This window comes from Phlebotomus papatasi, chromosome 1 (assembly GCF_024763615.1).
Source record: "Phlebotomus papatasi isolate M1 chromosome 1, Ppap_2.1, whole genome shotgun sequence".
NCBI classification, from domain to species: Eukaryota; Metazoa; Arthropoda; class Insecta; order Diptera; family Psychodidae; genus Phlebotomus; species Phlebotomus papatasi.
Window position 1 is genome coordinate 26,663,970 of NC_077222.1, and position 19,068 is coordinate 26,683,037.

The following is a 19,068-nucleotide window of genomic DNA, read 5'->3' on the forward strand; positions in this document are numbered from 1 at the left end:
TCATTGCTTTCAAGTTCTTTGTAACTTCAGGGACAAATAAAATTGACCACATACCAGTACCTGGAGTTTCTCTGCGCCTGGGCATTTTCCTTGTCAATCCCCTCAGATGTGAAAGAAAACTCCTGACTGTAATGAAAATTCATTTCCCAGTCATCATTAATAATTGTACAATATTTCCGGAATAAATTGTTTGAAATTCTCACCAATTTTCTTAGAACTGTGACGCAATACTTTATCAGTTATTCGCCCCCGGCACAGCACTAAGATTGCACCAAATTTGGCTGAATAAATATGTCACTCTCAGAAATTTCACTGTATTTCATTAATTTATTTGCTACTGCACTCACTTGATTTGACTTTTATCCAGAAAAATCGTAAGAAAGACTTGAATTAGAATATTTCACCAAATTTGTGCTGTTGCAACATGTGACGCACTTCCAAAAGTGACACGATCAAACTCGATCGATAGAGAACAAGAGAAGCTCTTTTCCCCTCTCCAAAAAGCACGGAATCCTCTCATTCTCGCAACCACCAATTCATCCTTGGGTGCACCCCTTTCACTCCAACACAATCTATCCACTTGTCTTATACACACAAACCACTCATTTTTATAACAAGCAATGAAAAGTTTTCGTCACAAATGGTATAAATATATATTTTTTTCTTTTTAGAATAGGCGTAATTGGATTAATTAATCTATCCTTTTCTTATCTCTTTTTTTTTCTCACCATTGGATTTCATCACCGCAGCGCGAGCGTGCATGTGTATAATACTCACAAGCCATGCAGCAACTCTCTTTCTCCCTTGCTCTGCTGCCCCACTCACACGGTGATCTCTCCAAGAGGATTGCTGCTGTCGCTCTCCGCTTCTCCTCTCAGCAGTACAGCAGGAGCAGTGGGTTGATTTTTTCCCCTTTTCACTTACTCACACACGGACACGATCGCGTGGCGCGGTGGCTCGTTTTTCTCTCCCTCGCTCAAGATCATGATTTAGGGAAATCACCGACATTAAATAAATGACGCAATACCCATTTTTTCTCTAATGCATTTTAATAATTTGGGACTTCTGCGTACCTAAATGCCCCACTCACGCGAACTCATACCTCTCTCACAAGCCACCCCAGCATGGCTACCAGAGAAAATCTTGGTTAACGGATAACTCACAGTTCACTTCAAATGGGTCTTTCTGAATCACATCCCACTTCTGAATGAAGATAATTTAATTAAACCGAGGGATTATTCTTATTTATTCCGCGACGAGCCACCAACTCGCTTATTCTAGAACTCGCGGGAGACTTGTCTTTACCCATTGGAGGGCTAACCCCTGCGCAACCCAAACGCACTCGGTGACTGTTCACGAAAGACTGAAAGGAATAGACATGCGCATAGCCCTCCTCAAGACGTTACACCTAAAGTAACGACTTCTATCCCAGCGAGCATAGATACGAGGGTGACTGTAATACTACTTTATAGGGGACTATATTCAAATTCAAACAGAACCGTTGAGCGCTGTTCTACAAAAGTTCATTTGAATTGGTGGAATATGGTAATAACCTGACGATCAGAGGAACACTGCCGATCACTATGGTGCTCTTCCCTTATCTACTTCTAGATAAACGGATTTGCTTAATTTTAAGGGGTGACGTGGGTCTCGCAGACTAAAAAAACAGTAGATTTTCTTGACATCCTTACTCGCCAAAATAAAAAAAAACATTAATTCAGCCTTTTGGAACCTGATTAGTGGAGACGGCTTTTTGAAAAAAAAAAAAACACTTTTTGGTTGACAAGATTTCTCAGAGTATAGGGTAAGTGTGCCAAATTTCGGCATAATTGCATGCAAGCGCCAAAGTCTCAAGTTTGAAATGTAATATTTTTAATACAAATTGATTTTTTTATTCTTTCTTTTGTAAGAGTGTTGCTTGGAACCTTGTAAAGTGTTTACCGTCTTTATTTACTCTAAAATCATTCTTAATACATTTTAAAATTAATAAAAATATAGACATAGCTTTGGTGCCCTATTTCGGCCACCTTCATTCTCATAGTTCCTTGCCCTTCGGGAATTCTTGCAAAATCTTTTAAATGTCATCTCGTTTGTCGAAGCTACATTTTTTGTTATTCTTTTGCATTGTATAATCTCTAAATTACGTAAAATCTAAAAATTCATGGAAATTCGAGGAACAAAAAAAGTGGCCGGAATTTGGCACACTTACCCTATTCGTCTGACGTCAAAAAATTAAATATTTCCTATTAGCCGTTGAACTGTGCCTTTTTATCTTGATCACAACTTATTCTAAAAGAGAAAACGTAGCGTAAAATACGCCGAAAATTCTTAATTTTTTGTATAAAATTCTGCCAAAAATCCTTTTATTTAAAAAAAAAAAAGAAGTACGTGTGTAACTCATCAGCTAACAGGAAATATTAAGTTTTTTAACGTGAAAAATCTTATCCACAGAACAGTATGTATTTTCTAAAAAATTTTTCAAAAATTAGGCCCCAACGGCTGAATTTTAAAGATTTTTAAATGAAAATTTCAGATAAAATAGTTTTTATTTATATTTTTGTATGCTTAAAAACTTAAATAAAAATAAAAATTTATATGTTAATATATTATAATATAATAATGATATATTATAATATATTATAAGAAAAATATTCTTAGTGTAAAGTTGAAACGATTTATTGAGATTGCAGTCACTTTGACAAGCTTTTTCTCCGCTTGAGGGCACTGTTTACTCCCACGAATGGCGCTCGCAAATGATCCTAAGTTTTTAAATTGTCAAATTTCTCTGTATTTATTCTCAAGTTAAATCAAAGTGATTTATTGCATTCTCTTTGAAATTTCCCGATAAATGAGAGTATTAGTAGAGTGACCTTTTCCCTAATTAGCTGTAATAGTTTTCACTGAAACAAGTGCTATCATGAAAGCATTTTATAGCAAAATTTTTAACTTTTTTCTTTTTACGTATTCATTACAGTTTTCTTATCTTTGATAAAGTTATCTGTGAGCAAGGCCTAAAATCTCCTGTAACATCAATTTTTCGTTTAATTTTTATCTCCTAAATAACATTTTTCTAATATAAATAACATAAAAACGTAATTAGATATTGTTAAGAAGAATACAAAAGAACTTCTGTTAAAGTTCTATTAACAAAATTTGCCAATCTAAACCGGTAATGTAGGACAACAAAAAATTCTACAAAGGTGACAAAAAATCATTAGCAATTTATTTAAAAATTAATCTAGTGAATTCATCTCTTAAATTTGTGTTTTTCCTTCTCATCTGCCCATCTGTTTTTTTTTCTTATTCTTTACTCTTCTATTTATCTCAACAAAATCCGCACACACAAAAGGCTGGAATTTGTGATGAAGAAAAATAGAAGTGAAAATCATGCATCAGAATGCGATGATGATGGTGGCTCTCTGGAATAATACAAATTTGATGTAAATGGAAGTCGTAGCATTTATATAGGAGAAGCTTTTACATACAAAATATATATAGCGACATATCTACAATATAAATTATGACCGAAATGGTGCGCATGGTAGTCCAAAGTTGGGAATTGTCTATTTGCAGAACACTCGAAATGCCAAGTTCCAACTAATACACAAGAAATACAAATAATACATTCTCGCATCTCTTGCTCACTCACAATTTTCTTTATAACCTACCCATTTTATTTCCATCGTCATTTCAATTCATGCACATGAGCTTTTATACATACATCTCAAATTTGATTTAAATGTGCGAATAGGAGGAACGAAAGACGCGCTTGCCGGAATTCTCTCCCATAAGCAATTGCAATCTCGCCCTCAAGAAAATGTTTGCTGAGTGCAGTGGAAGAAAGAATTGAAACGCGTCGCTGCAAATGTTGATGATGACACATGGAGAATAAAGTGGGCAAATAAGTCATTTTCCAAATGGATGGAAAATCAATTACAGGAAAGAGCGACAGAGATGATAAGAGGCCATGTGCAGTAGAGAAAAAAATAGCAAAAACTTGTCCCAAAAATGTCAGGAAAGTACATCAAAATCTGACGCTCTACTTTCTAATCCAAGATGACAGTGGAGACGCCCGGTACCAGGCGTACCAATTGACTCCATTTCAAATTTTAATTTCACTTGGAAATTACGGTCACATTGAGATGATGGCAAATAGTATTAAGAGGTAGAAGCACACGGTGATTTTTGCACTGCTCTGCAAGTCAAATAACAGAAATTTCCATTGGGAATGGAAAGAGAACCATCATCCCCAGCGACGGTGGTTTCCATTAAAAATAAAAATGCGAAAATGTGAGGAAAAACGAGGGTAGAATTGAAATTTAAATATTTTCTAAAACAAGCACAGTTGAATATATTGAACCAGCAAATAGGGAAGTCTGTGGCAGTTACACTCTTTTATATTTTTTGCAATATTTTTCTCCAAACGGGAATAAAACTTTGGTCATACTCCATTTATTTACTCTTGTGTTTTCTACATCGGCTACCTAAAAATTTGCAGCACGTTACTTCTAGTTATTAATTTAATATCCCAAAAATATTTTCTAAATATAAATATGTAGGGGGAATTACTTGCCCTTCGAACGTTCATGCCATCGAATAATGTGAATTTCATTTATTTTTCCAGAGAGTTATGGACTCTACACACTTGAGAAATTTATGTCCATATTGAAGTGTTTGTCCTATACTCAAGAGTATAGGAATTTGCTTCAATATGGCCATAATTTTCTCTAGTGTGAAGAGGCCATTACGGATAATTATTACATACTTATCACTAATCGATAATACGGTAACTTATTTAATAGAAATGTGTAAGTATTTTAGAAAAAAAATGAAGAAAATGCACAATTTTCGAAGGCATGAACGATCGAAGGGAGAGTGTTTTCCCCTACACGTGAAACTGCCCCAAGCTCCTCTATCACTTTACAATGGAGAAGGTAACACAATGGAAAACAGAATTTAGCCATAAGTATGCAAGTATTGATTTTTTCTGAAACCAAAAGGAATTTACATTTTGTTGAAATTCAAATTTGAAACAAAACTTCGGACAAACGAAATTTTGCAATTTGTTTTTTATAACAAAACTTTTCATGAGTTTGTTTTGAATATATTTTGTAAATAATTTTTGTATAAATATCTATTAAATTATTTATCAATTCGTTTGAATTAAAGGGTTATATTCGCCTAAAAATTGTTGGCCTTTTCTTTTTGTTTTGCGTTTAAAATGCTTAAAAATATGTTAAAAATTATGTAGGATATGATCTATTGTTGAAAAAAATTCCTAAGTACTCAAAAACAAAGCATTTTTGATGCAGTCCGAAAGGAAACGCATGTGTTTTCTCCACATTATCAAACTTCAAAAGCGTTTTTCTCGAAACTACGGTTGCAGCCGCGACTATCAGCAGAAAATGAGTAATTTTCATCCGATTGACTTAAATTTTCAGGGTAGGTAGGTGCTCAGACAAATTCTCTGTAGAAGCAAACAGGATTATCAAGATTAGTAAATAACTACACTGAGAAAAAAACGGAGGTGCGATTAACTTTTTTCCTCATAACTTTAACACTTTTTAGGTGTAAAAATATATCAACATTTTTTTAATGTTAATTTTACACCTTTTCAAGGGTGCGAAATTAACTTGAAAAAGTGTAACTTTAAGCCCCAATACACCTGAAAAGGGTAATATTTACACCGATTTCGGATCAATACTGCAGGGTAAAATTAACATTACTGGAATGTTATTTTAACTTTATCGGATTTCTCTCAGTGTACATTTGTTATTTATAAATAATTAAAGTCGAATTTTGTCCAAAAACGTCAAGTTGCTGCCAAATTTCCAAATATAAATATTTTTAATAATAGTTTGTACTTCTATAAAAAATCTTTCTACGCAGTTACTCTGAAAATTTCAAGTCTATCGGATAAGAATTAGTCAAGTTCTACTGCTACACAATCCACGCGGTGTTACACTGCCATATTGTATTCAAAATTAAAATTAAAATATTTTAGTGTTCCTCAGGACATATATGCCATAACCCTTGAAAATTTCATATTGATCGATTCATTAGCAAAGTCACGAAATTTCACAAAAAGCCCATTGATTTTGGGTCTACAACTATATAATCCCTTAAGTTTTGCTTATTGGGAAATTTGAGACGGTGTATTTTCCCAAGGTACAACTAATATGAACAGAACATACTTGTAAGATTTTTCATATTATGGGAAGTAACAGGGCCGTAGTTAGAGTTGAATTTAAGGTAGGGCATCAGTAGTTAAAGGTACGGCATTAATCAAAATTTTTGATTGATCTATTTTGGTTAGTCGATTGCCGTTCATTTCACTTGAATGTAAGTAAATGAGGTAAAGCAAAAAAATGCTTCGTCTTGTAAAATGTAGAATACGTTTTGATCAAGTGAACATAAAATCTTTCATTTAAGGATTAGTTTGACCTATCAGCTAACAGGAAATATTTGTTTTCTGGACTTTAGATGGACCAATTCCGAGAAAACTTCTTCACCGAAAAGTATGTTTTTTTTCCAAAAAAAATCTCCAAAAATATGGTTTCAATTACTAATTTTTTAAAAATTTTAAATGAAAAATTTAGAAAATATAGGTTATGTTAATGTTGTACTTTTATATGCCTAAGAGGTTTTTAATTTTTTTTAATATGCTGAAAAAAAATGAGAAATTATGTATATTTTTACCTTGATCCACATAACCCCTTAACTATATTGAGAATGCGTAAATGAGAAAAGGAAATATATTGAGTTTTTTATGTAAGAAATGTAAGAATCTTTACGCTCGTTTTGCTCAGAACCATTGAAAAACGTTATTTCATTTAATTAATCATTAAATAATTGCAATTTCAACTCATTAATAACAATTCCAAAATGATGGATAAATATTCTATTTTATTTTTTTAAGATGTTTGTGAAAATATTTAAATTTTTCACAAAATTATCGTTTGATTTTCCATGATTTTAACCAATTGCATTAAGCACTTCAATCGATAACTCTATTAGATTAGATGTATCAGGCCATTTAATAGAAGATTAATTTCTTCTCAACCATATCATACTACGAACAGTTTACTTAGAACATTATCTTAGTTTCTGGTTTTTAAGGTAGAGCATTGGAAGTTATACGGTAGGGCATAGCCTCTCAATGCCCCCCCCACGTTATGGCCCTGAAAGTAAATATCCTGAAAAGTCAAAATCCCGAATGGTCAAACTTCTAAAAGGGCCGAAACTATACTTTCCTAAATAATTTCCTAAAGCACAGAAAATTTCCCTTTACCTCTAGCAAGCGCGGGTGCAATCGTGGGAGTAGCTAATGACACTTTATGAATTCTGGATTTGAACTTCCAGGATTTTGACGTTTTCGGGAGTTTGGCATTCAGGATTTTGGCTTTCAGGATTTTGGCTTTTTGGATTTCGACCGAGACATTCACTATATTGTCGATCCTGAAAAGCTATTTTTCTATCGGACTTTTGAGTGATAATCGCTTTACTCTTACATTCACATAAATCTTTCAAAACTGCTAACTAAATTGGGAATCCAGAAATCGTCGGGAAATACAACATATTCAGGGAAAATTCGTCTTTTCTTTTTCAACTTTTCCAGAGCTTCATCAGTAGTCAAGTCTTCCAAATGTTCTCTAGAATCCTAATACAGTTATCTGCATTTCGAAATTACATTCGAAAATGAACTCTATGAGTCTGAAAGGTCTCTATCCAGAAGTATCCTTGTTTTGAAAAGTTAAGGTCTTCACATAATTTTCAGTCCTGAGATATTGAGTACTACGAGTACTACAGTCAACTGATCTTGATTTTAATTAATGCTCATTTTTGGAGTTAGAAACGTTGAAAACATATTCTGTGACTATGTGACCGATCGGAGGTGGCTGTTAAGACCACAGAATTAGAACAGTTGCGATTATGAAAGATTAATGTCTAAATCTAAATGTAATGCGTTAAAATGATAATTAAATGGCCTTATTATTTATATCTACGACAAATTTTCGAATTGTGTATTAAATAGATCTGGAACTTCGAAAGTGTAATTTGTAATTTTAAGGAGCAGTTTGCAGAGTTTGCATATTGAATGCAAAAGGTACATAAAAACAGACTGCACTTGTCCGAAGGCTTGATATTATTGACAAATAACGCTGAACAAAAATGTTAACAAACTGAATTACCTAAACATTTTCATTATTGAATAAAATTTTTGTACAAAACAATAAGCGAGCTCTGAACCAAAAATTATTATCCATTGTAATTTTTTTACTCTGTACCTGTGCTCTTGCAAAGAAATATTTGTGACTTTTTTAGTGGGTGTTCTCTATTTGCTGTCATTCACTATTGCACTTCACTGTCATCTACGAAAATTCAACATCTTAAAGCGAATTCTGTTTGAGTTACGTTTGAACCGGAAGAACAATAATGTCCCCGGAAAAACGCTCCCAAATTAAAGAACTTCTAGAGCTTTTGAATGAATGGCGGATTTTATTAGACTGACATAGTTAGTGAGAATATAGTCTGTTTCTTCCCAGCGAGCACAGTTAGCAGAATAAAATAGGATTTTCAGCATTTTTTTGCTGAATCGGTCTGCTGGCCAATCAGCAGCTCTCGAACAAAAAGTGCTAAGCAAATACATAAAAATGGCACTGTTTAGCGCTCGCAGTGGATGATGGCAGAACTAAATACTGCCGGTAGATGGCGCTAGGAAGCATTTAGCAACAAATTTTCTCTTTCATTTTTTTCTTTTTCTCTCAAAATGTCAAAATGGACTTGGAATTTCCCCTGAAATTATTTATCAACTTGGGGGATATTATAATCATGATTTTTATTACTTATATTATTATAGGAATTATGCTACGGTATGCTGCCTATAGAGAATGGTCAAATAAGAGTATTAAACATACTCCCGACCAAAAATGTTGCATTTTTTAGTGAATTGCGTCATTATTTTCCCGAGAAAAAAAAAATTTTTTTCTGAGCAAATATTCAGTCGGGGGTTATAAAATTATTCATTATTTATGAAAAATATGTTTTTTCTTTTGCAAAAAGCATATTTTCCTCAATTTTCGCAATTAAATATTGGCATCTTTCCTGGAACAGCCATTGATGTATTATGCTCACAGTCGGTCACAACTATTGTAATTGATCTTGAAACAGGATTTTTCTACTTTTTTAACTTTTTTATGGTAAATAAAGTTGCAGATGCATTTAAAAAAAAATCCATTTAAAAGTTGTGACTCCCCCACTTAACTCTTTCGCCTCTTTTGGGACTCTGAGTGCACAAAGCAGCATATGAATACTTTGTGGAAAACAATGTTTTTTTTAATTATTCAGAACTGATAAAAATCCTATTCTTATAAAATGATTACAAACTATAAGGATGTCTAAATGTAAAATATTTTATTGTAGGACCTCAATTGATTTCTGAGCAAAGATATTTTTGATTTAAAAAAAAAAGTGAAATTGGCTTACAGTATATGCTGCGGTCCGGAAAGAGTTAATGAGTTCAATAATGCCTTTTAAAAATACTACAAAAAAATTTCTATGGATACCACAAAATAAAATATAATTGTTTTATCACAATTTAAGTTGAAAAATTTACATAAAAGCGTTTTTGTTTGTTGCGGCAAATGCGGAAAATATATATTTTTTTATGTTATAAAATGTTTTATATTTTACAAGTGAAATAAATGTATGATCCGTGCACGATGCATATGCATAATGTATATGCTGCACTTTTCTATTTATAAATTTTCGATTATAAATTTTCTAAAGCGCATTTTTACGCAAAAAACTACTTTTATTATCGTGGAAAAATAACAAACCAACAATTATCGTTTTTTTAATACTGTGCGTATTCTTTTTAAATGAAAAATTTATTCAATTTGATGATTCATTTTTTAAATTAAAATGATATGCATTTATATTTTTTAGAAGAGAGTTTTTAAATACCTTTAAAGTCAGGAAAATATGCTAATTTGTTGGAAATCATTTCAAATAATTTTGAGTAGACTGTGTATACCATTAAATAAAAATGATAGAGGCTCTAAATTCTATATGTTCTTGATCTTCTTGGTATTTCCATGAGGTTCCGAAGGTTTTTCAATATTTCTCGAATTTAGAATTCATTAAATATCAAAATATCTTGAGAATTCCCAAGAATTTCTTGGGTTATTAATTTTCTAAAATCACAGCGGACAAGAATTCTTGGCAATGCAATTTTAATTTAGGTGTAGTATATTTTTTTATAAATGAATTCACAATATTTTTTGATAAAATTAGACAAAAAAAATTAAATTTATTGGTCGGAAAAGGTTTAAGAATACATATTATTCAAAATATATTATAAATATGATTTTTTAAAATTTTTGTGAATTTTAAATTTTTTGCTTTATTTTTTAATGTCAAATGTGGTTATTGTAAGAATCATAAAATTGTAATAATGGAAAAGGTTAACCTTAGCTTCTACTCAACTCAGCAAAGACAAAAACCAAGTGCATTAAAGTCTCTCACTCGATTGGGGAAAAAGAATAACTTTGACTAATTGCCACTGCGATCGCTAGTGTAACTTCGAGGTTAGCAGAGCTCAGCTGAAAAAATATATGTTTTCAGCTGATTTGAAAAAGCTTAGCATTTGGTGCTCGCTGGGTTTTGTCATTAATTTTTAAATTCAAATTGACATAACGGAAAATGTTCTAACCGATTTGTAATTAGAATGATGTTAGAATTCTCTCTGAAAGCTTACTCATTATTTGAAAATGTATCATGGAGATGTGTTGAATGAAGACCAAAAATGTGGAATGATTGTCAAATAAAATCCAATCTCTGGCCACCCCAAAAATACTCCGATTGGTAAATATTTGCATCGCTTCGCGACGTTTGTTAATCCCCGAAAGGCCTTTTAATGGCCTCGGAAATAACACATAACATTGATGTTTTATTTGAGCAAATAGCACTGGTGCGCCCTGTCTTTTGTTGCTCTCTGCAACACGAGAATGCCTCTGAATCTCCTCGAACTTCTGTTTTTGGGGGGAGACACCATGGTGAGATGGTGAATTTAATTCCATCCTCAAGTGGATGGGCGGAGGTAGAAATTTTCCGGTTAATAGAAGATATTATATAGAACTTTTCATTGAGGGTTGATTTTTCTGGTTTATCGATACAAATTTACACGATACAAAATTTTTCTTTTTTTTTCATTGCAGGTTTACGAGTTAGAACGAAGATTTAAGCAGCAAAAATACCTTTCAGCACCTGAACGAGAACATTTAGCCAGTTTGATTCATTTAACACCAACACAGGTAATGAAAATATTTGTTTGCAATTATTGGTCAAGCGTCTTCACCCTGTGTCAATCAAGTGCAGATACATATATATATATGGTGTGTTTGACCTTCATGAAAGGAGAGAAATATGTCCGGTGAAAAATGCATATTTGCCCCTAAAGTGCATGTGTCCGTCAAGCGTCTCAATGGGTAAATATTGGACATGGTGTTTCATACATCTGAGATATTTGATTGATATTATTCTTGGGACGTGGTGGATGAATATTGTGTCTCTGTCGTGAAAATCAAACATAAGCATCTCAACAATTCACTATTGATGATTTTGAAATGATCAACAAAACGTCTATTGAACGTGCTAACAAGGCAAATCGACAGTTGGAGCAATTAAGAATGAGTTCAGTGATGCCATCTCATTGAGAGAGAGATCACTTTGGAATCTCTGGGTCTCCAGTCCAGTGATGATCATTCAGAGCTATATTAATCGTCAAGATATTGAAACTCATTTATTGGAAATTAAAAAGAAAATAGAATAATAGAAAAAAAAAACGTATTTGAGAAACTGTCGAAACGGTCAAAACATATAAATTATATTAAAATTTGTGATCAACACAAATTAATAATATTGTATTACATAAGGGGAGAATTAGACAGTTATAAACAACCTGGCTTATGAATTGGATTAATATTTCCAAGAATTTAGTAGGGGAGACCGGGGAGGTTTGGGACACTTTTTCATGTTTTGACTTTGAGACACTATTACAAAAAACCACGATAGTGTATCATAATTTTATGCGGTATATAGGATACTTATGGGTATTGACTTTATAAAAAATACTCGATAGAACTTGGAAAACGGCTGAGTTTTCCTGGAGAAGATAAAACATTTAACTTGACGCTTTGTCCCAAACCTCCCTGATTTGGGGCAGTATGGGACGCAAAAGAGGATGTTTGGGACGCATTTTTTCTTGCTTAATTTGCATTATTGGAGCATGTTAATTAATTTTAAATACTAGATTAAAAATATTTCTGATAGAAATAAAAATGTTTCATCTTTAATTTCATATTTAGAAATTAATATCAGTTTTATTTGTACAGTAGAGTCATTTATTGTCAATCGATTATTTAAAGTATTTTCTTCTTATTTTCCATTTACCTTTCCTTGCTCTTTTTATTCTAAATATTGCAATCATGATCATCAACTTCCTCAGGCGAGTAGATTATTTTAACACTTTTAGTTTTGAACTCATTGGCGGATTCCTATTTGATTTTACGACAACTGCATGGTACATGTTTTTCCCTTATTTCTCTGAATAATCTCTCGCCTTGCCTTTTCTGGAGAACTTTTGAGAATTGTAGAGGATATTGTTCGAGAAAATAGTTTTTAACGAGATTGGGCTAAGATCGAAGCCCCTCTGAGAATAAATTATTGATTTCCAAGACATTGATGGTTTAATTGTCCCTGTAGTAAGAAAAATCTGCTCGACTGGTAAAGTTTGCACAAGAGGGAGATTTTCAGTAGAAACTGGGCAATATTCTTCATTTTAACAATAAACAATTGCACACAACCTACAATCTTGTGGAAAATCAACGTCCCATTCATCCCCTTTCAGGTGTCCCAAACATCCCCGCGGGTAGTTTTGGTATTTAAAACTTTTATGTAAAAAACAAGAGCATATAATCTCTGAAACTTTTATAAAAATATGTTCCCAGATTACACTGCTACCTAATGAGATAAAAAAGTTTTGATTATATATCGCTGATATAAAATACAAAGAGGAAAACTGAGAAATCAAAAAATACAATTTTTATCAATTTTTAAAAAAGTGTTCATAGAAATAAAACAATAAAACTGAGGATATCCATTCTTTTAGTCAAGATACATCTCAATATTGCCTACAATTGAGTAGTGGTTAAACCCGATTTATTAAAAAACATAATGAAAAAATCGCCTTGTCCCACACTACCCCTGTCCCAAACCTCCCCGGTCTCCCCTATAGATAATTCAAAAACTCAAAGTATTCATTGTTCATTTTTTCAAGGAATATAGTACTCCATATTACTTATGAACAGTTAAAAGATTAAACATTTTTGGAAGTCACGTTTTTGAAAAAAAAAAAACTTTTTGATTTTTAAAGATCAATGTCTTTTACTGTCAAAAACTAAATTTTAAAACATATTTCTCACGTATGCGAAGTATATTTGTTTTTGTTTCTTTTAAACAAAATGAAATTTTTGATTTTTTTTGAAAAATCAAAAAATTTAATTTCAATTTAAAAAATTAGCACATTAACACATGTGTCAAATGTATCTTAAAGTTTTATTTTTGTCATTTTTAATTAAAAATAAAAATAAATAAATAAAAACGCAAGTTCCAATAATTTTCATTTTTTACTGTTTATAGGGTAAGAGTGCCAAATTCCGGCCAGCTTGCAATTCCGGCCACTTTTTTGTTCCTCGAATTTTCATAAATTTTTAATTTTTACATACTCTAGAGATTATACAATGCAAAAGAATAACAAAAAATTAGCTTCTACAAACAAGATCATATAAAAAGACATTGAAAGAATTCCGGAAGGGCAAGGAACTATGAGAATATAGCCGAAATAGGGCTATGTCTACATTTTATTCATTTTGAAATGTATTAAGAATGATTTTAGAGTAAATAGTGACGATAAACTGTCTACAAGGCTTCAAGCAATACTTCTTAAGAAGAAGGAATAAAAAATCAATTTGTATTAAAAATATTACATTTTAAACTTGAGACTTTGCGCTTGCATGCAACTATGTCTAAATTTGGCTCAAATAACAACCAATGAACTTCACTGAACTTGATTCCATTGGCATGGGACTGACAACCTCATTCCGTTTAAGAAAAAAATAATAATTCATGCCTAGAAATCCCCCTGCGGGAAGGTCTAGTTCCTTCATGGAATGTTGTGCCCAAGGGCATGACGTTTCCTATGTTTCTTCCCATATATTTCTAGCGTGCCGAAAAAACTTTTGAGTTTATTAGCTGTTTTCTGTCATTGTAGAATGAATTAGCAAATAATACAAATACAGAATGAAAGTCAATTTAATATAGAATATGCAACCGAAAACCCCAAATTGGCAATCAACGTAGTTTTGGAGATATCTCGTGAAATATGTACGAAAACAGGGAAAAAATTACACTAAAACTGGTCGCTTTTTTCAGACCTAAGGTCTCCCCCCTAGTTGTGACAGCATTATTATTATTATTATTATTATTATTATTAAAGTACCGTAGATTCTGGTGACATTGACCTTCTGGGGTGATTTTGTCCTCCTCTGCTGTCCGTAAGCTTTTCTTTAATTCTAGAAACTATCTAATATTTGATCTATCATGCCGATCATGCCCGATTAGTGGGGACCATTCTCAAGTGCTAGAATTAAAGAAAAGCTTCCGAATAGTGGGGAACCAAAGTCACCCTCTGAATCCAAAGTCACCCGCATCTATGAAACTATTAATTTTTTGCTCTAAAAGTTTACGTACGAAACCCATGATCCCCAAGAATTGTTCCAAAATATCGCATACTTTCAATATAAATTAGAATTAAATACAGGATATTCAGTATATCAGCCACTTAGCATCACGTCTAGCTGATTAGCACATGAATTCATGAGCAATTTCGTAAGAACAAACGTTCAACCAGATGGTTGAGGACTTTCAAGTATCTGCCACACGTTCAACTGCCATTTGCTCTCTCTCGAGAATTTTTTTGCATCACACATTTTCATTATTTATTTATTATGTTTTTTTTTTCCTAACATAATGTTGGGTATTCCATTGGAAATTTTGAACAATCACCCCATCGATAGCATCAAGATCTACCATCCCTTTCCATTAGAAACTTTTATATGGTATTTCGCTTTGGCCAAAAAAAAAATCATCTAGAACTTTCTCTTTAAAAAATTAAATCAACAAGATCATGGGTGGATAACTGAAAGTATTACTTCCTGTTTGATTTGTCACCAATTGGAGACAATGACCATAAGAGTTAGAATATCCGACAAGCTTAAGTAACCCCTTCACTTGGTGGATATTGAAGATTGCCGTCTTGAGATAACTTTCCGCAAGAAAAAGGGACATACACGAGTCCGTTAATAAATTTAAAGAGCACACAAATAATAAACATCAATTTAAACTTGATGTAATTCAGACCAAAATTATCGGATGTGAACTTGAATACACTTGAATCGGCCTCTTAAAGTGTCTCAATTGGTAAATTCTTCCGGTGGTTGGACTTTCCATTCAGCTACGTATTTCTAGAATAAATTCAGTGGCACAAACCCGTGAAGTGAATCAATGGACAACTTTTTCAGAGCTTCTTCAAACCTACACGCAAAATCATGGGGATTTTATTCTTTTGCGACCTCCGATTCTCCACAAATATTTTATGTAAACCAAAAGCACAATTAAATCTCTTTATAGATATAATTGCTGGTAATTCGTATTCTCAGCTCATATTGAATTTGGTGAGTCATGTTCTTACTAATTATTTAGTAAAAAAAATGGTAAAATTGAGATATTTGATATCGAAATTTCCAAGCTTGATTTTTAGTGGAGGTAGCATGAAATTGTGATATTCCTAAGATAAAATTTGGACAATTAGAAAGGAGTTATGGTTATTCATATATATCGATACTTCTACTTCGACTCGAGTAGATCAGAGGGAGGAAATGTTTCGGTTTAATATAAGGGAAGACCACCAGCGACCGGCAGTGTTCCTCGGATCGTCAGGTTAATATCGTATTTTTGCTCAAAATAAAATGAATTTTTAAATATTATTAGCTACTTTTTACCATTTAACTCTCACAAGAATACACTACACTAGTGAAGATTTAATTTATAAACCCAATTTTTCGTGAAACTATTAAATTCGTGACGATCCGGGGTACAGCAAGTTTGCGATTACACCTATTTTTTTTTATTAAGATTAAAAATTCAAATGCATAGATATAGGGTAAGTGTGCCAAATTCCGGCCGGCTTGCAATTTCGGCCACCTTTTTTGTTCCTCGAATTTCCATGAACTTTTAGATTTTAAATACTCTAGAGATTATACAGTGCAAAAGAATAACAAAAAATATAGCTTCGACAAACGAGATGACGCGAAAAAGATATTGTAAGAATTCCCGAAGTGCAAGGAATAAGGTGGCCGAAATAGGGCACCAAGACTATGTCTATATTTTTATTCATTTTAAAATGTATTAAGAATGATTTTAGAGTAAATCAAGACGGTAAATTCTTTACAAGGTTCCAAGCAACACTCTTTCAGAGGAAAGAATAAAAAAAATAATTTGAATTTAAAATATTACATTTCAAACTTGAGACTTCGAAGCTTGCATGCAACTATGCCGAAATTTGGCACACTTATCCTAGTTAAATAGATAATTAATATACGAATTAGCAACAACAAGAATACCAAATAGGATTTTGGGGCTTATACAGTGAGTGTCAATAGTTTGTTGCCTAATGGATGTTTGAGAAATCAAGTGAAAAAAATGATAGAAAAAAATACTTTTCCAAATTTTTCTTTTTGCAGATGAGTTCCTTGTAATCCGTAGATATTATTTATAGTTTTCAAAAAAAATAATTAATTTTATTTCATATCAAAAATAATTGATTTCCAAAAGTTGGTCATTTTTGAAAAATCAAAAGTTTGTTGCCTCATTAAAAAAACTAATTCGAAATGGTGAAAACGTGCAACCAACTTTATGTAAACCGGTTACATTTTGAGCTTATGTCATTTGATAGGCAAATGGTGGATTTGTACATTTTTAAGGCTATCAATGGTAAATATATAGGTGTAAAAGTGATGATAAATAACAAGAAATAATCAGTTTTTTGATAATTCATAATTTAGGTTATAATGGCAAATTACAAAAAGTTGAAAGGTGGGATATTGTCCAGAGATACTGCTGGAAGGAATCGGCGTCGCTTAATTGCCAAATTTAATGGAAATTCATGAAAAGTTATACATAAAATGGTCAAATATTATAGTTATGAGGCACGAGTACATCTGAAAAACGCTACTGGTAGACCCAGGGTTTCGACTCAGAAAGTCGATAACCGCATTCTAGGTATCTCTGATAGTAACCCCATGATGTTTGCTTCAAAAATTCAGAGTCGGCTGGTTACAGAAGGCATACAGGCTTCAAATGCTTCGAAAATCAAACTCAAAATGAAAGAAAATATAAGAATAGGTACTTGGCTCGCAAGATTCCATTGGTAAGCAAAACCAAACTGCGTAAGAGGTTGTATTTTTACGTTTTTAGCATGCTCCAAGTGAATTTACAACCTTTTAACCAGATTGGTTTTGTTTACCAATGGAAACGTGCAAACCAAGTAATTATTCTTACCACTTTCATTAAATTGCGGTTGGTTTTGAAGCCTGTATGCCTTCTGTAACCAGCCGACTCTGAATTTTTGAAGCAAACATCATGGGGTTACTATCAGAGATACCTAGAATGCGGTTATCGACTTTCTGAGTCGAAACCCTGGGTCTACCAGTAGCGTTTTTCAGATGTACTCGTGCCTCATAACTATAATATTTGACCATTTTATGTATAACTTTTCATGAATTTCCATAAAATTTGGCAATTAAGCGACGCCGATTCCTTCCAGCAGTATCTCTGGACAATATCCCACCTTTCAACTTTTTGTAATTTGCCATTATAACCTAAATTATGAATTATCAAAAAACTGATTATTTCTTGTTATTTATCATCACTCTTACACCTATATATTTAACATTGACAGCCTTAAAAATGTACAAATCCACCATTTGCCTATCAAATGACATAAGCTCAAAATGTAACCGGTTTACATAAAGTTGGTTGCACGTTTTCACCATTTTGAATTAGTTTTTTTAATGAGGCAACAAACTTTTGATTTTTCAAAAATGACCAACTTTTGGAAATCAATTATTTTTGATATGAAATAAAATTAATTATTTTTTTTGAAAACTATAAATAATATCTACGGATTACAAGGAACTCATCTGCAAAAAGAAAAATTTGGAAAAGTATTTTTTTCTATCATTTTTTTCACTTGATTTCTCAAACATCCATTAGGCAACAAACTATTGACACTCACTGTATTTTCAACTAAATCTGGAGCGCGTCTCCTAACATTCCGATCCGTGGTACTCTTCCCTTACAACAAATTTGAACTTTGATATCGAAAAAATAGATTTTGTAATATCGATACCTTTTTTGGCAGAATCTGAACTTTAATCTGAATTTGAATTTTTCTTTTTGAAAAATCAAAAACATTTTTTTCTCAAAAAGCCATTTTCAAAAATTTTAATTTTTTTTTACTTTTGATCAGTTAAATTGTGTACTACGTCCCCAAAATCGAGAGTTTTCACTTTTTCGTTAAACTTTTTTCTTATATAATTAAAATTTTACATTTTTTTTTAAATTAAATAATGCGAGTTTAACTTAAAATTGAAAGTTCAACTTTTCAGAAAATATAGTATAACATAATACTTAAAGTAAGTGTGCCAATTTTTACTAATATTTTGAGCTATAATTATGCAAAATATGAATCCGATGTCACAAATGGTTTGGAAGTTACGAGTTCTGTATCTCGTTGCATTTTTTTCAGCCGCTCTATACATTAACGATTTTCGCAACTTATTAAGAAATACATAATCTAAATGAGCTGTTGATTTTGGTGACAAATAATTTACGACAATTGCCGATCCAAGAGATGTATTTCGAAAATCATCTATGTCATAATCCGTC

The 19,068-nt window shown here is 32.3% G+C and overlaps 1 protein-coding gene across 2 annotated transcripts in view; it reads left to right on the forward strand.

Moving 5' to 3' along the window:
* The window catches only part of LOC129798344 (thyroid transcription factor 1), a 60,851-nt gene that overhangs the window by 24,509 nt on the left and 17,274 nt on the right, over window positions 1-19,068 (forward strand). For both annotated transcript variants that reach the window (XM_055841459.1, XM_055841458.1), the window contains exon 4: window positions 11,220-11,315. In XM_055841459.1, the coding sequence (XP_055697434.1) occupies window positions 11,220-11,315 (96 nt within the window). The remainder of the gene's footprint in view (window positions 1-11,219; window positions 11,316-19,068) is intronic.